Source organism: Choloepus didactylus, chromosome 2 (assembly GCF_015220235.1).
Source record: "Choloepus didactylus isolate mChoDid1 chromosome 2, mChoDid1.pri, whole genome shotgun sequence".
In the NCBI taxonomy this organism is placed as follows: Eukaryota; Metazoa; Chordata; class Mammalia; order Pilosa; family Megalonychidae; genus Choloepus; species Choloepus didactylus.
This window is the reverse complement of record NC_051308.1, coordinates 223269281-223291845: the sequence shown is the minus strand read 5'-3', so window position 1 is coordinate 223291845 and position 22565 is coordinate 223269281. Positions and strand designations below refer to the sequence as shown.

At 45.6% G+C, this 22565-nt stretch overlaps 1 protein-coding gene across 3 annotated transcripts in view; it reads left to right on the top strand.

The window, feature by feature from the left end:
- ARID1A (AT-rich interaction domain 1A) overlaps nt 1–22565 on the top strand; it is a 67206-nt gene that overhangs the window by 41308 nt on the left and 3333 nt on the right. For 2 of the 3 annotated variants that reach the window (XM_037828056.1, XM_037828059.1), the window contains exons 5-19: nt 8484–8724; nt 9017–9106; nt 9619–9786; nt 10472–10784; nt 12663–12808; nt 12905–13014; nt 14033–14242; nt 16896–17103; nt 18303–18435; nt 18614–18789; nt 19178–19328; nt 19411–19542; nt 19637–19733; nt 20204–21095; nt 21449–21579. In XM_037828056.1, the coding sequence (XP_037683984.1) occupies nt 8484–8724; nt 9017–9106; nt 9619–9786; nt 10472–10784; nt 12663–12808; nt 12905–13014; nt 14033–14242; nt 16896–17103; nt 18303–18435; nt 18614–18789; nt 19178–19328; nt 19411–19542; nt 19637–19733; nt 20204–21095; nt 21449–21579 (3198 nt within the window). The remainder of the gene's footprint in view (nt 1–8483; nt 8725–9016; nt 9107–9618; nt 9787–10471; nt 10785–12662; nt 12809–12904; nt 13015–14032; nt 14243–16895; nt 17104–18302; nt 18436–18613; nt 18790–19177; nt 19329–19410; nt 19543–19636; nt 19734–20203; nt 21096–21448; nt 21580–22565) is intronic. The other variant, XM_037828058.1, reaches the window with a different exon arrangement.

Below are 22565 nucleotides of genomic sequence, written 5' to 3'. Positions count from 1 at the left end.
CCTGGATTTTCATGTGAAATTGTCCAGTTTTTAAATGGGTATGGATGGGGGTGTTGGACAATGGGTTAAAGTGTTCTCTTGTGCCTACGGGTCTGTCCCTGCGGCTTCTCATGGGCTGTCCCTTGTTGGTTTGGCTCCCTCTCCCTTGAAACTGGTGCTGACTCCCTTTAAGCTAGTGCCTAGAATTTCTCTGGGGGTGGCAACCAGCTGTGAGGAGCATCATCTCATCTATCTGTTGCCAATTCTCATTGTTTGGTGTTTGTTTTATTGGTTTGGGGAGGAAGAGCACAGGGGAGATGTTGAGCAGAAGTACTCGATGTGATTAAACCTCCAGCTGAGCAGATCTTTGGGAGCAGAATATTGACCCCTGGAAAATCAATGGCTACTGCAGTGACCAAGCTGGCTGTTTGCAGCGGCTCCCTTCGAGGGAATGCAGACAGCCCAGCAGTCTTTCTTCCCTCCCTCTTGCACCTCAGCAGTGGCCCAGCCTCCACCCAAAGGGGTAGATACACCTCAGGAGATTTTGCTGAGGTGAATTAGAACAGCAGGTTCTTGTATTTTTGCAATTAGATTGAAACTTCTCCAGTGACACAAAGCCCCGCCTCCTGATAGCCTCTTTTCCAGACGTTCCTTTCCTGTACTGCAGTTCTAGCAGCAGCTTACCCAAGTAGCCAAGGCCCATTCGGAGGTTGCACTTTTCAGTTTTAGACAGGAGAACCTATCTAAAACTGGGTGACATCACCATCCAGTTCCTCTGCTAGTGTGGAGAACTAGAGTTCAGAACCTGAGGTGGGGAGTTGGGGGATAGGGGATATGGAGATCAAAGGAAAGAGAGAGGACCAGTAGAGAGTGACTGTAAAAAGGATGCTTTTTAGTAGATTATTCACTGAGCAGCATTTATCAAGCATCTTGCCTTTTGTATGCCTGGCATTCTTTGAGTCACTAAAATATAGGAGAATGCAGCCTAGTCCTGCTCTGGTCCCACAGGCTAGGGGGAGAGAGGGGAAGATATAGTACAATATCATCAGTCCTGTCCTTGGAGTCAACAGCACAGTCTTTAAGCAGATTGTTTAGCAGAGGAACCAGTGGATCTTTGTTATAACTGTGGAAGCTTCTGATCCCTCTACTGCCCCACAAAGTGGTTCTCTTTTTTGAAGTTCCCAAGGTTTAATAATGGTTTTTGTTTATGGTTGCTCTGCCTTTAGTGCATCTTCAAGCAGTTGGTCCTCCCCCCAGTTCTGCTCTGGGGTGGCTGGGAAATTGGCCAACCTGATGTGTTAAAGGAGAGCTCTGTTGTCCCATTGTTGGAGCGTGTCTATGGGCAGGGAGTTGAAGCCTGCTTGCCCACAGAAAAAGGAACCTTCCCATCTTGTATTTTGAGGTCCCTAAACAAGGCCCAGGAGGGCTGAGTGAGGAAGAAAGTGAACATTTGAAATCACCTGACATGAGGTCATGATGTTTTGATTTTTCTTTCTGAGCCACACCCTTGTGCTTGATAATAGGATTAGAACATGAACAAATGCCCAGCAGACAACAGACACCTACCTTCTTACAACTTAACTTTCTGCTTGTTTCCCTAGATTCTAAGTCCTTCTCCCTAATACATTAAGTACCCGTCTAGGAACCCAGGGGTAAGAAAAAACACTGTGCCCTCTAGTGTAGAAAAAATAGGTTTTAACTTAAATCTACTTTTAGGTTTATGTTTGGTTTAGTTAAGAAAATTAGGGGTGAAAGGGCTGATTTGAAGTAAACCATGGAAGATGTAGGAGAGTGGCTAGGAAAGAGGGGAACACATAGCATCATAGACTTGCAGAGTCAGATTATCTAGTTTTAGTCTTTCCTTTATAGAGATGTTAACTGAGGCCTAGTAAGGTTAGCCTGTCTGGAGTGATGTAGCTAATATACATAGATGCTTCTGTGATTGCCTTGCCACTCAATTGGCAAGCCTGATAATGGCAAATTCTGCCTTGTGGTGGAAGTAGAGGCTTTGGAATCAGGGTAATATGGATTTGAACTCTAGCTCTTTTGCTCTTTGAATAGCTCTCTGTCCTTGAGCAAGTAATTTAACTTCGGAGCCTGCTTCTTTTTTGTTAAAATAGGGATGATGAAACCTGCATCAGAAGATGATTGTAAAACGTCAGTGAAATGTGAGCCAACTACTTAGGTTAGGGTTGAGCACATGGTAGTCACATATTCTTATCAATTCTGCTTTCCTTCAAGAGGGATATATAAAGGGATTTGCTTTATTCCTCCTTTTACTTTTCCAACATCCTTCCAGTTTTGAGACTTGGTCTGCTAGAGCTGGCTTTCTGAATTCTGACATAAAGCATGGATGTTTATGGAGATGAGCCCCAGAAAAGCATTCTGGATATTTGAAAGTGGTTTAAATGGGAAATTTTATGTTGTATATATGTTACCACAAAAAAATTTTAAAAAGGAAGAAAGAAAAGCATTCTGGAGACAAGAAGAGCCTGACCCTTCTTTCCTGTGCATTTCCTATCAGGCAGCCAGAAAGTACCAGGAAGAAAGATCCATTATTCCCAGAACAATAGCCTATTGTAGAAAAAGAGAAGAAGGAGTTGGGTGGGGGGTGGGTTCTGGTCCTATGTAGTGATTTATAGGATACAAACCAAGTTTTTGGAAATAGAGTTCTCCGAGCTTTTCCTGAGGGCAGTTTCTGCTCTTCTAAGTAGCGGTCCACGGAGGAGATGGTGCTTGGTCCTGAACTAAAAGGATGGTGCCAGCTTCTGGGTCTTTTCTTCTTCTTTTCTACCTGCTTAATCCCCGACCTGGAGGTACCATCAGGAGTAAGAGGCAGCCTGTTCTGTATGTTGACTCATTCTTGGCATTTCAGCCACCACCACCTAGCCTGTTCTCTGTGCATAGGTAGCAGTTAATCTGTGGACCGAGACCACTCCTTGGAACAAAAGTACAGTAACTCTTTAACTTAGGAGTCCCTACCAGTCTGAGGTGGGTCAGATCACCTGTTTAGCAAAGACTGAAAAGAAAAAATGGGAATCAATAACTGAACCTTTATTGTATTGAACTTTTTTTAGAAGTGTTCGCTTAGAGGTAGCCTCCTGCCCACCCCTCACTGCCCCTGCCCCTCCCAACAAATATGTTGCTTGAGGAAGGCTTTCTGAAAAGCCAGGACTCCCCAAAACTCCCTATTTGCCTTAAGTACTTCCTAGGTAATTAAATTTGTCTTAGTCTTTCTTCTTTGTAGTTTGTTCACAGCTGTTGCCTCCTTTCCTACCTTCTGCCTTTCTTCAAGTGTTCTGTTTCTCAACCTCTTACTGTGTTCTCCAGGATTTCCTTGCATTCTCCAGCATGGGAGCAGCCTTCTGCCGTGGCTCTGGATCTGTTGGACTAGGCTGGGGTAGGGGCGCAGGCGGGCGGATCCTGGCAGATTGGCTAGCGCAGCTCTGGTGATTTCTGGCTGTGCATTTGTACTTTTTTCATTCAAGGATTATCATTTAATGTGGGTGCGATTGAGTTGTGAGCTTCCAAAAGAAAAAAAATGTTACAAGTATGTGTGTAGGATTTACCTGGCTCTCTTGGTGGGTGGTTAGCCTGCCAGTAATCAGCACAACTCAGCTAAAGCATTCCATATATGAAACCCATCTGAGGGTTAATGAAAACTCTGTTCCTCCAGGATTCAGCCAAATTTATAGGAAAACTCGAAATCTGAGCATTGCCATAAGCTGGTCCTTAGACTTGCCAATTGATGATATTTAATCTGCTCAGCAAAATGAACAATTCAGGGTTGTTGGGAGATCATTTAAACACCACCTCCTCTAACCCTGATCTGGTATCTTCCTTTTGAAATGTACACCATCAGGCAGCCCAGTCATGTTAGAACTTGTAGCCCTTTCCTGTGAGAGCACCAGCAACATCCCCCCTTCCCCCCAGTTAGGTAGGGACTGTGTGATTTCAGGCATGGTTTTGTTGTGGTACGAAGGGAAAGTGTTAGCTGCTGAGTCCCATTTGTCAGCAGAGCCTGACAGACTCATGCTGGCATTCACTGGGGCTGGGCAACCAATCACAGCTGGAATGGTTATCGTCACAGAGTCCCTGTGGGCTTCCTCTATCAGGTCACATCCCAAAATAACATTGGGCAGTATTTCAAGTGAAGAAAGGAAGGCTTTCGGGGCTGTAGCCAGCATGGAGTGTGAGATTCTGTGTGAAATAGTTGGACCTGCTCCAGTGCTTTTGATCTGCATGGTAGATGAGCAATAAAATGCATGAAACACGTTGGAAACACGTGAGGAAATTCTCCCTGGCCCTGCTGCTTCCTTGGAACTGGTGGGGCACTGAGTGGGCTGATCCTCACCTCCCGTCTCAGCAGGATTATGCCTGGAGGAGAGCAAACCTAGGAAAAGAGATCTTTTCACTTAAGGGGCATTGCTACGGTTCTTTCAGCAGTGCTACCAGAAAATACCTGTTAGCTGTGCCTTTTTGGGAGAGCTGAGAACCTGAGAGTCCTGAAATGCCAAAGGCAGTCCCCACTAGGGAGAATAGAGGCTTGAATTGATTGAACTTTTTCTTTGTGATAAATGTGTTGTAGAAAACTGAACTTGTTAGGCACATCGAGGTCTGACTCAACAACCAGACATGGGTATTTTATGGAACAAAAGACTTGAAAAACTGGCTTTTTGTAGAGTGGAAAGTAGAGGTGTGTCCTATGCAGTAAAAGGACATGAAGTTCAGAGCAGTATCTTCATGTAGCTCAGGCTGGGCTGTTGGTCAGCTTCTTGTGCCCCAGTAATTTTCATAACTTTTAGAGACTGCTACCCTTACCACTCCCTCCTGTCCAATAAAAGCACTTACCATGATTAACCACTGGGACTAATGGGTATGCCTTATATCCTATGCTGCTTGTATATTGTTATGTCTCTCATTCCAGGGTATTGCTATTGGTCATTTGGTCCTTATCATTTGGTGCTAGCCAGTTTCAATGCATATGCCCAAGTGGCATCACAAACTCATATTTATCCAGCCTTTTCATTGCATGAGTGAGAAAAACTGAAGCCCAGCTTGTTCCTAGTTTGTCCAAGGTTACAGCTAAGTTCCAAGAGCTGGGCCTTGGTTTCCTGACTCAAAAGTATGGTGCTTTTTCCTCAGTTCAAATAGTAATGCAGCGTAACGGAGAGAGGAAGAGAGAGAATAGGTTTGGGGTCTGGCAGACTTGGGTTCAATTCTAGCTTCTGCCATCTACTCGTTTGAAGGCTTTGGCATGTAACTCAGTCTCTGAGTATCAGCTTCCTCATCTTAAAAATGCCAGTGATACTTACCTCCAAGAATTGTAGAAAATTAAATGAGATACCTCTGTAAAGTGCATGACACATAGTGGTTGCTCAAATGCCAGCTATTGTTAATATTAATAGTAGATGACCTATCCCTTCCTATGCTAACATTTTGGTTCTTAAAATTCTGTTGAACCAGCTACCCCCACAGACCAGTTGCCATCTGATGAATGACAGCTTGAGAGACTGGCCTCAAACCAATCAAATCAGAGAAATGAGAAGATAAACGCTACTTCCTTCCCTAGCATTCTTCTGTGACCAGGCACACCAACCCATGTGGGACTGTTGTTGACAGTGGTTTATTTAGCACTTTTTCTCCAAGAAGCTCAGGGCACTTTACCAAAACTGACAGATATTCTAATGGTGCCTTTGTGAAGGAAGCCACTACTTTGCCAGTCACAGATGCCTCCAGGGTCCTGAGAGCCTAGCCCCAGGGGCTGCAATGTGTTTGGCTCTTTTTTTTAGGCTCCTGGGATCCCTCAGCTGAATTAGGGACATTCACCTTGTGGGTATATAGTGAGCCTGGTTTTTTTATCAGAAGTTTGACTAAAGGAACACCCTTAGTCCCTCTGACAACACTATGTAACAGTGGTCAGAGTTTATTTCTCCCTCCCTACTCAATTCCTTGGTAGGCCTCCAAGGATACAGACCAAATTGAACAGTGATTCTTCTATTGAGGACAGCAGAAAGAGGGCCACAGGAGAACTTTGACTTTACCTCTATTATCTGAAAGTATTTTTACCATGAGAATGTTCATGTTTTACTTGTGTTATTAAAGATAAAAATGCACAGCCATTAGAACAAATTCTTGTCTTATGGTTCCTTGATTCCTATTCTGTTCCAATATACTGATTTCTTTTTCCTGCGAGCAAGTAGCTGTTATTTTCAGAAGCTGGCAGCTTGATAAGGAATGGAGATCATAAGAAGGAATGCACAAGAGAACTACTGGCCCCTAAAACTGAGCACTAGGCTGTGGTTTCTGTTTCAGACTATATGGCTTAGCAGGTGGCTCTGGTGGCCTTTTCTGGCCCACACAGTGGGCTCCTCATGTTATCTTGCTGCTTTTTTGAGTTTGTTCTCCTTGGCTCAGTGGCCAAGGATATTAGCTGGTATAGCTAATCTTCAACACAGGGATGGAACACCTTGTTTCTTGGGATGAACCCAAGGCTCTTTACAGCTACTGGTACTTCAGTCCTTTGAGAAAATGGGCTTCTTGAGTTCCCTTCTACCCTGGACTAATTCTCATTGCATTTTGAAAGCATGTTATGGTGTGCCAGGTCTGTATATCAACAGGAAAGTTAGCATTTTCTGACTTCTCAGCTAAAACTGAGAGCTAGATACAGACACAAACTTACACCTACCTACCTGCCTTGCCTTCTGAGCAAGCTTCATTCCCATAGAACTCAGAAAAAATGCTCTACCTAGCAGAGTAGCCAACTGGTTTGAGGAAGGTCCAACCAGCCTGGGTACTTGGGGGAGAGCCTAAGAGATGCCCTCTAACTGCCACTGCTGTTGTCAGTCTCCTCAGTCACCTTGAGCTGATCTTTCCAAGGTGAACTTATTTATGAGAACAGGAATAGATTCTAATTCAAATCAGGCCAGCTTGGATTTTCTTTTTCAAATGAAAGAAGTGAACTTTTTTCTTAACCATTTAAGCATCAGGGTTTTCCCAGATTTGAGCTCTCATCATTTCTTCAGCATACAGTTCCCAGTATGAAATTAATGCGTAATGTTGGTTCAGTGGTATTGCTAGAGAATGAACGATGGGGCTGGGGGTCGGGTGAGGTAAGGAGCATTTCCCAGGGCAAATACTGTTCATATTGAGCTCCTGATAGCCAATTTTGGAGCTTCCCAACCAAGAATGAAATCTTAACTAAACAATTCAAAATAAGTGAAGCCTCCAAACAAATACCAAGTTCCCATTGAAACACTTAAAGCAGGGGAAAAACTGGGTTTGTTCAGTTGGCAAACTGTTCATCCCTCTTGTGGGCCGGGTGTTAGGAATATAGTCCCAGACTTTCTTGGCAGTTAGGAATTGTCCTAGTTTGCTAATGCTGGAGAATGCAAAACACCAGAGATGGATAGGCTTTTATAAAACGGGGGTTTATTTCACTAAACAATGACAGTCTTAAGGCCACAAAGCATCCAAGGTAACACATCAGCAATCGGGTACCCTCACCGGAGGATGGCCAATGGCCTCCGGAAAACCTCTGTTAGCTAGGAAGGCAGTTGGCATCTGCTCCAAAGCTCCGGCCTCAAAACGGCTTTCTCCCAGGACGTTCCTCTCTAGCAAGCTTGCTCCTCTTCAAAACATCACTCCCAGCTGCACTCTCTTTCCTCTTTGAGTCAGCTCATTTATATAGCTCCACCGATCAAGGCCCACCCCGAATGGGTGGGGCCACACCTCCATGGGAACATCTCATCAAAATTATCTCCGACAGCTGGGCGGGGCACACTCCAAGCAAATCCAACCAGCACCAAAAACGTCTGCCCCACACAAGACCACAAAGATAATGGCATTTGGGGGACACAATACATTCAAACTGGCACACAGAGTATCCCTTTTTTATCTCCTATGCCTTGTGTTGCCAACTGTGGTGACTTGAAGTGCCTGGGTCCTTGGTAAGTGGAGGTTATAATAATCTGGGGGAGACGAGATCTATGAACATTGCCCAAACTTTGTTAACATTCTCTTGTTAACTCCTGGTATCATCCTGGCAGTGTTTTATAAAGTTTCCCTATTGGAAAGGAACTAAAGTTTCTTAGAAAGAGCGGCTTTCTTATGACTGTAGAAGTCTAGGGGGAAAAAAAAGCTGATGAAAATACCAGTTCTGCTTCTGAGAGGACAGCTTGCAGACTCACACCTGTTTTTATAAATAAAGTTTTATTGAGATACAGCCATACCCATTTGTTAACATATTGTCTGTGACTACTTTTGCACTACAACGGCAGACATATTTCGACAGAGACTGTGTGGTCTGCAAAGTCTAAAATATTTACTGTCTAGCCCTTTATAGAAAGTCGCTGTCTATAAACTGTAGTATTGTGACTAAATAATGTATCCAACATGTTTGTTCTTGGTTGTTCAGGGAAAATGCTAAGCATGTGGTAGGATTGTTAAAGAAGAGTCTTTCTGCCCAATAATGCTAATCCATGTCCTCGTTATATGTGTTTCAGGATCTGTCTGGTTCGATAGATGATCTCCCCATGGGGACAGAAGGAGCTCTGAGCCCTGGAGTGAGCACGTCAGGGATTTCCAGCAGCCAAGGAGAGCAGAGTAATCCAGCTCAGTCTCCTTTCTCTCCTCATACCTCTCCTCACCTGCCTGGCATCCGAGGCCCTTCCCCGTCCCCTGTTGGCTCTCCCGCCAGTGTTGCTCAGTCTCGCTCAGGACCACTCTCACCTGCTGCAGTGCCAGGTACCCTCAAGTACTGGGCTGTGGGGAGGTGGAAAAGGGACTGGCCCCTAAGGATACTAGGGCACCCCAGCTTTCCAGTGTCAGAGAGATCATCTCTGGTTCATGTCTGTATAACTTCCCCTTAATTGGGAGAAGGGAGATAGGAAGGAGCCCCTTGGCTAGAACTCTCTCTGTATATGATATCGGGAGGTACTTGACCTCCCCATTAGCCATTCCAACTCTGAACTGACCTCCCAGCTAGAATTTCCAGGATTGGCCATGATTGGCTTACTTCTCTCACTGTCTGGAATAGGCAACCAGATGCCACCTCGACCACCCAGTGGTCAGTCGGACAGCATCATGCATCCTTCCATGAACCAATCAAGCATTGCCCAAGATCGAGGTGAGAGGCTGGGCTTTGGGGGAGAGGGCAGAGACTTAAGTGTCCTTTGCAATAGTTTTTAGAGAACTGTTTGACCATGAAGCTTAGGACAGTCCCAGCAGCAGATTGTGAAGTTAGAGTGGGCTTAGCCAAGTTAGTGATTCTAGAATTGTGTACCCCTACAGTCATTCTTCCTTTCTTCATGTGTGTCTGTGTTTTGATGGATTGTCTCCTACTTATGCCTAATTTGGTAAGAATACTCAGCATTGGGTCTTCACCCTTTAAATCATTCATTTTGTTTCCTGTCATTGCTCTTTGTGATTTCAAACCTCCGTTCAGTAGAAACAGTTGGCATCCCCTGGTTAATGGCTTGTGTCACTTTGGGGATTGCCTTAAAGGGCACATGATTGTATAGCAAATTAGAGAGAGACTCCATGCAGGCAGCTGCTAAAGAAAATGTAGGTGATGAAGTCCTAGGATCAGAGAGAGCATTTGTTCCCATTATAATAACTATGGACACATACCACAAACAGGTTACATGCAGAGGAACCCCCAGATGCCCCAGTACAGTTCTCCCCAGCCCGGCTCGGCCTTATCTCCACGTCAGCCTTCTGGAGGGCAGATGCACACAGGCATGGGCTCCTACCAGCAGAACTCCATGGGGAGCTACGGTCCCCAGGGGGGTCAGTATGGCCCTCAAGGTGAGTATACTATTTAGTTAGTAGTAGATAGAGATGAGAAGAGAGTTTTGGTTTCTTGCCTGATATGCTAACATCCAGGTAGTAAGAATAGGACTGTCATTTGCCTTGAATCCACTAAGCCCAGGTCCTGATGTAGGGCAAAACAGGGTTCCATCTTGTGTCCACCTACTCTGTTAGCCCAGGAAAGACCTTGAACTTCTCTGTTTTATTTTTTATCTGTAAAATGGAGATAAGGTACTTGGCTTAATAATGAACACAGAACACTTAATAGATGGCAACTATTGGTTATTACAATTATTTTTTTTAGTAAATTCTAATAGAATACGTCTTTGCTCAAAATGAGCCCTAAACTAACCAAAGGTGAATGTCTTGTGCAGAACATTGGAGACAGAGCAAGGTGACTTTGTAGACAGAAAAGAATTCGGGGAATTAATTGAAGTCAGCCCTGCCTGCCAGCTGGCCTTATTCTGTGCTGTCTTTAAATGCAGGGCCTACCTCTAATATGCCATTGACTTCCCCTTTATTCCTTGCAATAAAAGCTACCGTGAAGTTGGTCTCTTTCCTGACCAAATATTGAAATATTCCCATTGTTCATTGTCTTTGGAGTTTGTGTTGAGAGGTACCTGTGAGTTGCTAGTGAGTCACTAATCAAATCTCTTATCTTCTCTCCTTCTTTCCCTCCCAGGAGGCTACCCCAGGCAGCCAAACTATAATGCCTTGCCCAATGCCAACTACCCCAGTGCAGGCATGGCTGGAAGCATGAACCCTATGGGTGCTGGAGGTCAGATGCATGGGCAGCCTGGCATTCCACCTTATGGCACACTCCCTCCAGGGAGAATGAGTCATGCCTCCATGGGCAACCGGCCTTATGGCCCTAACATGGCCAATATGCCACCTCAGGTTGGGTCAGGAATGTGTCCCCCACCAGGGGGCATGAACCGGAAAACTCAAGAAACTGCTGTCGCCATGCATGTTGCTGCCAACTCTATCCAAAACAGGTAAGGCCTGGGAAGTAAAGAGGGATGTCAGTATAAGGAAATAAATTTTAGAGTCATTCAGGTCATTGAGATACTTCTTGACCTAATGTGTCCTTTTTAAAATATGTATTTACTGGAAGCTCTTCAGAAAACCAGGTTTTCTTACAGTAAGAAAAAAAAACATACAACAGAAGTGCTGATTTTAACATCTTAGGTTGGTATAAAATTTCACATGACCAAATATCAGATGTAAAGAGCCTGAACTTTATAAAGCACAGATTATTTATTAATAAGATAAGTTTTCAGAGTAGACGGTTTTTTTCCTTTCTTCTGTCAGTCTAATTTCTTGGTTTTCAAAAGGATTCTTAACAATGCACATGACTTGGATCTGTGTGTGAGAAATGAGGATGGTAGGGATTTGGTTAGCCATTTCTCCTGATGGTTCTGTGTGGTCCTGTGGGTAGGTGATCTCGTTGACTGATGGGTATCTGACTCTGGTGCTAAAGTGCAGAAAGCTCATGTGATTTGGTTTAATTACTTGAAGATTTACCTATTCCTTGGCTACAGAGTTCAGTAAATCTGATCCCATTGTTATTCAAGGCTCCATCTCTGTGCACCCCATTGTTGCTGCCTACAAATATTTAAGTGAATCTTGTTTTATTGAGATGTTGATGAACCAAGGTAGAATAGGGTAGATGACTATAAAAAAGGTGGGTTTGATTGAGGACTGGCGGTTTGGTGTGCCGAGCCCTCTACCTCGGGACTTGCCCTTATGAAGCTCATTACTGGAAAGGAGAAGCTAAACCTGCCTATATTTGTGCCTAAGAGTCTCCCCCTGAGTACCTCTTTGTTGCCCAGATGAATCTGGACCCAGCATCGTGGGAATGAGAACATTTTCTTGACCAAAAGGGAGATGTGAAATGAAACAAAATAAAGTTTCAGTGGCTGAGAGATTTCAAATGGAGTCAAGAAGTCACTCTGGTGGACATTCTTACGCACTATAGAGATAGCCCTTTTTAGGTTTCAATGCATTGGAATAGCTAGAAGTAAATACCTGAAACTACCAAACTGCAACCCAGTAGCCTTGACTCTTGAAGACGATTGTATAGCAATGTAGTGTGATTGTGTGGTTGTGAAAGCCTTGTGGATCACACTCCCTTTATCCAGTGTTTTGATGGATGAGTAGAAAAATGGGGACAAAAACTAAATGAAAAATAGGGTGGGGAGGGATGATTTGGGTGTTATTTTTGACTTTTTCTGGTATAAGGATAATGTTCAAAAAATAGGGTGATGAATGCACAATATATGATGGTACTATGAACAGTTGATTGTGTACCACGGATGATTGAATGATATGTGAATATATCTCAGTAAAACTGAATTTTAAAAGGTGTGTTTGGTAAAATCTCAGAATGATAGAAATGCAGAGTTCGCAGTAGGCCCATTAAGAAGAGAATACAGAGCCACCTTCAGATGCTATGCTATGAGCAGATTTAGTATAGTTTGGGGTTCGGCATGACAGAGTGGTAAAGTTGAACATTTAATGTAGGCCTTTTGCCAGAGAGGGCCCTTAAATGGAAACCCAGCTTGACTTTGGAGGTGGCATAGAGGGAGCCAGTACTTAGGAGACACGATAGGGCTCCTTGATTCCTTCCAAGGATTGTAGCCCTTAAAATTGAGATATTGTCCTATTTGGAGCTTGTACTGTCTTAGAATCCTTTAGATGAGAGTATCTAGGTCAGATGTTACAGAGTTCTGATCTGGGGGACCCATAAGTTTTTCCTTGTAAGCCTAACTAGATGGTCTTGGCTCACACAACCCTATTGAGCTAATGTCCAAATCTGAATGCTTGGCGTCTCCAACCCTTGCTGCTCTCTCACACTCCATCTTCTTCCTCAGGCCACCAGGCTACCCCAATATGAATCAGGGGGGCATGATGGGAACTGGACCTCCCTATGGACAAGGGATTAATAGTATGGCTGGCATGATCAACCCTCAGGGACCCCCATATCCCATGGGCGGAACCATGGCCAACAATTCAGCAGGTAAGTCCTAGTCATTGCTTACCCATGGTCTTCTAGAGTTATCTTCAGGCCACAGCTAAACCTATGGGACTTGAGAATTTTTTTTCTCTTTTATAGGGATGGCAGCCAGCCCAGAGATGATGGGCCTTGGAGACGTCAAGTTAACCCCAGCCACCAAAATGAATAACAAGGCAGATGGGACACCCAAGACAGAGTCCAAATCCAAAGTAAAGATTCGTGTTTTGACTTCCCTCAGTCTTGCATCCCATCCTTTCCAAAGATAGGAAGGAAAAATTAAATAGGATGACTAGACTTCAGACTTTTATGGCACTGACTAGATAGTCTCTGAAAATGCTGTTGTTGCCTCTTCCTATCATGAAGGGTCCCAGGATAATAGCTCATTGCATTAGGTTTGAGTTACCTTAAGGAACCCTGATTTAAATGGAAAATGTTCTCACAGGTCTCGGTTATGGAGGAATTATCAGAGATTGCAGTATAGAGTTCTCTCCACAATTGGCCTGGGGTCCCCTATATTAAGATGGTGTGTGTAATGAGAAAGTAGTTGCTTTTCTCTTCCTGGACCTTATTCAGAACAGTAGGAGCAGTTGATGCCTTGTGTTCTATAAAGGGGGAAATGAGGCAGGTGGGGTTTGGGACCTTGGCCCCCCATGTAGGTTGGAGCTTACACTCTCTGATAGGCAGCCTGAGAACCTGCTCAGCATTTGGGTCATTGGAAACATTTCTGTCCTTTGCTGTGCTTCATTTTCCCTATCTGTAAAGTAGGGAAAATAAAAAATCATAGCTGCTATCTCCTGTGGATCTTCAACCCTGGCTTCTAGACCCTTTCAGGCATCCTCCTTTCTTGGATAAGATAATAGCCAAAGCCTTTCAACCAGTTGGGAGACTTCCTTATTTTGAGAGGAAGAGTTTCTTTTCATTTTAGTTCAGCCTATCGTGTCAAGGTCATGTATTTATGGAGATAATTTATACCTAATATTTGTAAAGGCATATAGCTCAGCATTCAGTATGTAGTATTTAGGCAATAAGTGTTGGTTAGCTTCCTTCCTTTACAAGAAGAAAGTTTTGGCTCCCTTTTAGCCCTTTACCCATGTGAAGGCAGGGCAGGTATTAGTGACCATGCCAGAGTAAGAAGCTTTACTACTGCCCAAATCAAGGCCTTCTGAGACCTGAAACATAGACTTTGAATCTGACCTATTCCTATGAATTTTGACTTGCCCCTTCCAGAAATCCAGTTCCTCTACTACAACAAATGAGAAGATCACCAAGTTGTATGAGCTGGGTGGTGAGCCCGAGAGAAAGATGTGGGTGGACCGTTATCTAGCCTTCACAGAGGAGAAGGCCATGGGCATGACGAATCTGCCTGCTGTGGGCAGAAAACCTCTGGACCTCTATCGCCTCTATGTGTCTGTGAAGGAGATTGGTGGATTGACTCAGGTGAGTGCTTGGCACTTGACTTCCCTTGTGGTTTCAAAAATTCCTCTCTTTGGGTACTCACTGGTTTCATGTGATACCACGCATCCCACAGGGAACATCACCCACCCCTGCTGTCAGAGCCACTTACAGACCAGAGAACACAGGTCTTCCAGGAGATAAGGCAAGAGGCTAAGACCTCTGGGTAATACGAGGTATTTGCGTTAAGTTTACCATGTATCTAGGGTCCCACTAGAATGTAAAGATAGGGAAAGGCTGAGGCTGTGGGCATTCTGATTCCATGGGAAGCAGTTAGAGGACAAAGGGCAGGGTTTGGAGAGATGGGTCTGCTTTTGAATTCTGTCTTAGCCACTAATAACATGTGACTTTAATCACTCTGAGCCTTTTTTTTTTTTTTTTTTTTTAATTTATTAAGTAGGGACAATGTCGACCCAGCGTGAAAGTGAAAAACAATCAACATAAAACTTTCAACAAGTTTCTGCCACATAAACTGGCCTGCAAGATGGTACAGGGGCAGCCAGAGTAGTTGCTGACCCTCTCACTCTAGAAACCTTCCCAATGGAGATGGGATTTCAGGAGCTGTTCAGAAGAAATAATTTATGAAGGAAGAATAGGTGGAAAATTATGTATTTAATGCCTCCATTAGTGAAGACTTAAGTGAATTGATTAATTCCTGCTGAAAACCTCTGAACTGGATGCTACATTGAGCCTTGCCCCTGCCCTGATACCTTATGGTTTTGTTTTAGACTCAGCCGAGGAGGCAAACAGGTGAGGCAGCACTGACAGAGAGCTCAGTGTGCCTTGCAGGCTCCTTACTCTGTGTGTTCTTTAGTCGCCAGACCAGGAGCTGCTCTTGGGTCAGGGTTTTGGCTGAGATCAGGAGGCGTGGTGGGGAGGGACTTATTCCAAACCCTCTAAATCAGAAGAGGAAAACAGCTGTCACCAGCAGAAAAGAAAGTGATTGGAATGAAGCCAACCAACAGCCAGTTATGAACTCCTTCTCCCTTCAGGCTTTATTCCCTTCCCCCACAAAGGAAAACAAAACAAAATAAGACACGTGCACACTGCCACATAACTGGCGTGGGAAGCAGAGCCACAGAAGGCTCCTGAAGTGACCCCTAGGCTTATTCCTGCCATTCTCCCTGGTACTGAGTTTTCATAGTCAGGCTTTTCCTGCCTGTAGGGAAAAGGGGCCTTGGACTAGATGTGGCTTATTTTAGGTTGGATGAGCTTCTGGAGCCACTGAACCTAGGATGAGGTGCAGAAGCCTGGGCCTGTCTTCCAGTTTACAAAAGGATGCAAACCTTTTAGATGCTGTAATGTAATTGAACTCTTGAAAACAGTAAGAGTTTAGAGGAGGAAGAGTACCAATATAGGTTAGTTTGTAAAGGCTCCAAGAAGGCAAGTGGTGAGTGGTGAGCTTTCCTGAAGACTTTAAGTAGAGGAAGGAGCCTTCCAGTAGACTGTCCCACATGGTGTGGAGATGGAAGACAGTCTGGAATCATCCCCGACCAGAACCATCTCCAACCTTAAAGACTCAGCTCTGATATTACCTATTCTGGGAAGTGATCTTGGTCACCTCCCCTCTGTCTAGGTTGTCCCCCTCTGTGATTCTTTGTCACTCTCTCTGCTAACAGGTAACATAGCATATTGAACTTCATTTGTGGCTGGGGACTGAAAAGCCAGGTCCAAGCCCCTGGAAGACAGGCTTACCACAAGGTGGATGCCTAGTGAGTTTAAGAATGCATGAGGAGGAAGACCTAGCTGGCTAGAGCAGAAAGAATGTCATCGGTCATTGTGCTCTGATATGGAGGAATTGAGGCAGAAATGTAGGCTGGCTGCTGGGAGGTACAAAAATATCATAGGGCTCCAAGCTTCTCCTAGACAATTATGAAAGGGCCTGTAGTTAATGTCACTGGATGTAGGGGAGCAGTGGCACAAGAATGTCAAATTTGCAGGGAGCCCCACACTAAAAAAAATCAGATGTGCAAACTCCCTGTTTGACAAAATAAGTCAAACAGGTTGTTGATATTACCATAAGAGTCTCCATTTCATAAAAGGATTTCTCATAAGGTAGCATTTCAGTGTAGTGGTTAATAGCATGAACTTTGGATTCAACTTGGTAGCTGTGTGACTGAGCAAGTTACTCAATTTGTGTCTCAGTTTCCTCATTTGTAAGAGGGGAATAATGGTACCTGTGCCTAGGATTAAATGCATTGATGTGTATGAAGCACCTAGAGTAGCACCTTATAAACAGCAGATACCTGATAAATGTTAGTTTTATTAGTGTATTTAAAATAGAATTTGGAGCTCATGGTGATTTGTAGGCCGGTTTTAAGTAATACGCTTGTGTAAAGCAAAGACCACACTTTCTGAATTCTATTTTCTCTAATAATGACATGAAATTTGCCTTCTTTTGAATAAATGGTTTGATAGTTGCAATGATATGTGGACAGAAGATGCTGAGGGTAGAGGGAAACCAGCCATGGATTTAACATTTGTTGTAGAATATCCACCAAGTGGGGTAAACTTCTGCAGTTCACTGAGAACTGTGATTTCACTAAAGATGAGTACCTGGCAGGCTGATGGGGTTGGGACTTAGGGGCAGAAAGACCAGGTGAAAGATGTACCCTGACACTTCTGGTTGTTTGTACAGGTCAACAAGAACAAAAAATGGCGGGAACTTGCAACCAACCTCAATGTGGGCACCTCAAGCAGTGCTGCCAGCTCTTTGAAAAAGCAGTATATCCAGTGTCTCTATGCTTTTGAGTGCAAGATTGAACGGGGAGAAGACCCTCCCCCAGACATCTTTGCAGCTGCTGATTCCAAGAAGTCCCAGCCCAAGATCCAGCCTCCCTCTCCTGGTAAGAATGGGATGAGCAGCCCCACCAAGGCTGAGGGGTAGCTTTCAAGGTTCCAGGGTCCTTATTCAGTGGCACCTTTCTCCAGGTACAGAGGAATTGCCAGGGATGTGTGCTCTGCCCTGCCGTACCACAAGGCTTAACAAGTTGGCATACTGAAGAGCAGGCAGTGGTGACTCCCTTGGGAAGTAGTCTGTAGCAGCCCTTAAGTTTTAATTTTCATTATGCACCTGGCATCTTGCCAAATGTTTGTAAACTGGTAAGTGGGAGGGACACCAGAGGAGTGGGGGAAACTGACAAATGGCAGTGAAGCAGGGCCATCTGGGAGCTTTGGCCCACTGATGTCAGTGCCTTAGAATGCAGTTCAGACTAGCATTCTGAATTCCCCAGGGAGCGGAGATGGTAATGAATGGGAAAGAGGAGCTGGGGAAGGACATGAATGGAACTTTCTGGTGGGAGTGCCTCTGCCCACCCTCCTTTCTGAGAGGAGACTGGGGCCTGGGTGAGCATAGGGAGGGAGGGAAGAAGGCCAGGGTGCCTGGGAGGTGGGTGTAAGAGATGTGCCCTGGTGTTGACCTCAGAGGGTACAGTGAGTGTCTGAGATGACTCATTAACTGGGGAGGCCTAAGCAGTGGGATATCTGCTGCTGGGAATGGTAACTAATGGAAGCATTAATTATGGGAAGCATTAATTACTGATAGTTCTGTGTTCATCATGCTTAGAGGAACATTTGAACCTGAGCAATGGCACTGTGCTGGATGGTTGAGAATAAGAACTCCTAAGCTCCTAAAGTGTGCCACAGGTTTGGGGTGAGACAGAACCTTCCTGCCCAGCATTTTGCAGACCCTGACTAGGAGCTTGCATATGTCATTACAGATTTAATAGGTTAGTTAAGGTCCTTGGGGAAGTAAAGAGAGATAGGGAAGCTTGGCAGTGACACAAAGAATCACCAGGATGGTGACATTATCACCACATCATTCCTATCCCCTAAATGTTAAATTAGCAGCAAGGAATACTAGAACCCTCAAAATCCCTTTTTATTACTTGGCCTTGCACATCCCTTGCTGAGAAGGGTGATTTAGGTTTAAAAGGGCCCTGAGTTTTAATCATGTAAAAATCTGTTCCAGGGCATTTGTGCATTTCTATAAGGAGAAAACACTTTCCTGCCAGGCAAACTGCTTACCCCCCATCTCTGTCCACAGCAGGGTCAGGGTCTATGCAGGGGCCACAGACTCCTCAGTCAACCAGCAGTTCCATGGCAGAAGGAGGAGACCTAAAGCCACCAACTCCAGCATCCACACCACACAGCCAGATCCCCCCCTTGCCAGGAATGAGGTAAGAACAGGAGTAAGGGAGGGTGGTTTGGGGACCCTAAGGAGAGGTACACAGGAGCTCCTCATCAGCCCAAGAGTGGCTCCTGTCTTCTCACCCAGCCAGTGACTCCAGTGAGTCCTGTGTTACATTGGAAGAATTAGCTTATTTAGGATTTTAATTGACTTTTCTCACTCCGGAGCAGGAGCAATTCGGTTGGGATTCAGGATGCCTTTCCTGATGGAAATGACCCCACATTCCAGAAGCGGAATTCCATGACTCCAAACCCTGGGTTCCAGCCCAGTATGAATACCTCTGACATGATGGGGCGCATGTCCTACGAGCCAAATAAGGATCCTTATGGCAGCATGAGGAAAGGTGACCAATTGCCATTGACTTTGTGCCCTTGAAGACATGACCAGGGAGATGGGGGGTATATCTTGTTATCTTAGAGTTCCTTTCAGACCATTCTGAGATAAGGCATTTCCTGAGCATCCACCTAACCACCTGTCTTCAGCCCTACATCCTTTCTTGTCTCCTTCTCCCTGGCCTCACCTTGCTAACCTTTAATAAGTAAGCGCTCTTTGCCAGTTGGGCCTCTTTGGATCTGTTTTGAACCTGTCAGGAAAGCAATGGGAACAGACCTGAGCTCTGGAGAGGGCCTGGGTCTTTGGAGCTCTATGCCCTTGGAGCAGGCAAGGTATTCAACTAGTAGGTCAGATGGTATACTGGTATATTCACTGTTTCCCTTTCTTTCTGCACTCAGCTCCAGGGAGTGATCCCTTCATGTCCTCAGGGCAGGGCCCCAACGGTGGGATGGGGGATCCCTACAGCCGTGCTGCCGGCCCTGGGCTAGGAAATGTGGCGATGGGACCGCGACAGCACTACCCCTATGGAGGTCCTTATGACAGAGTGAGGTAAGCATGGCCCCTACCCCTGTTCTGCCCCCAACACCCCACAGCTAGAGTGGATTCAGTTTGCTTCTCCGATTTTGTTTAGGGAGCCTGGAATAGGACCCGAGGGAAACATGGGCACTGGAGCCCCACAACCAAATCTCATGCCTTCCAACCCAGACTCGGGGATGTACTCTCCCAGCCGCTACCCCCCACAGCAGCAGCAACAGCAGCAACGGTGAGTGAAGCCAGGTCTGTTCCAGCCTCGGGGCTGCTCTGGCTCAGGCATTGCCCTCTCTCACCCTAACCCTCTGTTTCTCTCCCAATTGCAGACATGATTCCTATGGCAATCAGTTCTCCACCCAAGGCACCCCTTCCGGCAGTCCCTTCCCCAGCCAGCAGACCACAATGTATCAGCAGCAGCAGCAGGTGACAAGGATTACTGGGAATAGACTGACTCAGGTTCCTTTTAAAAGCCAGTTAAGAAACTTAATCTGTTGAAAAGTCTAAGAAACTCACTTCGGATACTTTGGTGTTCTCCCACCCAGATAGCCAATTCTGCCTTAAAAGCCAAGTTCTCAATCCTTTCTCTTTTTGAGTCCATTCCAATCTCCCCAGTTCTCCAAAAGGGCTAACAATAGAACTTATTTTGGTTTTTGAGGTTTGCATGTTTTTCTGCTTATCAAGGGAAAGCCACAGGGGAAATGAGAATAGTGGTTGCTTTCAAAAAGTAGTTTATAAAGGTGATTCCTTTATTTCCTAGGGTCTATGTCTTCTCTTCTGCAGGGGCAGAAGAAAGCCAAACAAGTGTCTGGTTGTAGCCATCTTGGTATCTTTTGTCTTGTGTCCCCAAATGCAGAAAGAGTATTAACTTCCTCTCTGCTTGTTCCCTGTCTTAGAATTACAAGCGGCCAATGGATGGCACATATGGCCCACCTGCCAAGCGGCACGAAGGGGAGATGTACAGTGTGCCATACAGCACGGGGCAGGGGCAGCCTCAGCAGCAGCAGTTGCCTCCAGCCCAACCCCAGCCTGCCAGCCAGCAACAAGCTGCCCAGCCTTCCCCTCAGCAAGATGTGTACAACCAGTATGGCAATGCCTATCCTGCCACTGCCACTGCTGCTACTGAGCGCCGACCAACGGCCGGCCCCCAGAACCAATTTCCATTCCAGTTTGGCCGAGACCGTGTCTCTGCACCCCCTGGCTCCAATGCCCAGCAGAACATACCACCACAAATGATGGGCGGCCCCATACAGGCATCAGCTGAGGTTGCTCAGCAAGGCACCATGTGGCAGGGGCGTAACGACATGACCTACAATTATGCCAACAGGCAAAGCACAGGTTCTGCCCCCCAGGGCCCCGCCTATCATGGAGTGAACCGAACAGACGAAATGCTGCACACGGATCAGAGGGCCAACCATGAAGGCCCATGGCCTTCCCATGGCACACGCCAGCCCCCATATGGTCCCTCTGCCCCTGTGCCCCCTATGACAAGGCCCCCTCCATCTAACTACCAGCCCCCACCAAGCATGCAGAATCACATTCCTCAGGTATCCAGTCCTGCTCCCCTTCCCCGGCCAATGGAGAACCGCACCTCTCCTAGCAAGTCCCCGTTCCTGCACTCTGGGATGAAAATGCAGAAGGCAGGCCCACCAGTGCCTGCTTCACACATAGCACCTGCCCCTGTGCAGCCTCCCATGATTCGGCGGGATATTACCTTCCCACCTGGCTCTGTGGAGGCCACACAGCCTGTGTTGAAGCAGAGGAGGCGGCTCACAATGAAAGACATTGGTAAGGAGACCTCCTTGACTGGGTTGGTTAGTCTCCCCCTCCTCCATTGTCCATTGCTCCCTCGAGGCCATCCTGGATGAGGTTCAGTCTGAGTCCACTGTTGACTAAAATAGAGCCAAAAAGCTTTTGCTAAGGAAGAAAAACTGACTTCAGACTTTCTTCAAGGAATTCCCAGGCAGTGATGTCCTAGAGAGGCTACGATACCTTGAGGGCAGGTGTGTGTCATCTCCCAGATAGTAACAGACTCCAACTATGTGTTATCTTCAGAGTAGCCTGACTGATTGTCCAGCCCTGGGGGGAGCCTCCAGCCAACCTGGGCTTTGTTGGATGGAAGACACGGGGGTTTATTTCAGGAACCCCGGAGGCATGGCGAGTCATGATGTCCCTCAAGTCTGGGCTGCTGGCAGAGAGCACGTGGGCATTAGACACCATTAACATCCTGCTGTATGATGATAACAGCATCATGACCTTCAGCCTCAGTCAGGTGAGTACAGGTGCTTGGGGAAGAATGGGAGGGTCTGGGATCTCCTGAGGTAGACCCTGCTGAGCAATACGGGAAATAAGCCATCTCCAGACAACACAGTCACCCGACTAGTACTTTGGTTCCTTGCCAGCGGGCATGGGCCCAGGATACTGAGACAGTAACAGCCGGTTTAAGGTGTATTGTGTTGATTGCTTTAAAAAGAATTGACTTCAGAGGGAATTTGAGAGAAAAGTTTTGGTATTGGTAAGAAATCCAGCTTCTGTTGATGTCAGTTAAGACACTATATTTTAGACTACCGAGAAGAGTCTGTGGCCTCTGTCAGAGAGCAGAGCAGTTTCTTTATTTTTCTCTTCCCTGCTTCTTCCACACTGAGTAGAGGTCTGTGATCCAATTTACTCAGGTATTGACTGGAATGTGGAAGGAAGAAAGAAGTATACTTATGGGTGCTTTTTTTTTTTTGTAATGATGTTCTTGCAAAGCTGATTCTTTAGACCCACTCCCCATAAGATATGTACCTTGAGTTTTCCCAGTAGCTGGAAAGAGTTTCTGCTGCAACATCCTACTTCGTTTGATCATCCTTAGTACTTACCAAGCCATCTGTCAAGGATGGGCATTGCTATTAATAGTTTCCAATTATTATCCCCTCACCTTGTGCCAGACCCTTTATGTTTTGTTTCATGTCATCCTCACAACAGCCCCATGAGGAAGACGACGTTGTTTAAAGATGAGTAAACAGGCTTAGAGAGGCTTATGCCTTGCCCAAGTTCACATAGCTGTCAGCAGAATCTTTCTGATTCCAAAGGCTGGCTTTATTTCCATTGCATAATATTGTCTCTGTGACAAAAGTAATTTGTAAAGGAACAAATATTGGCCAATTCCATTTACCAGATATTTTACATATTCCATTTAGACCTCAGAACAACCCTGTAAAGTTTGGGGATTTACATCATTTCCAATGGAAAGATGGAAAAACTAGTTTAAAGGGT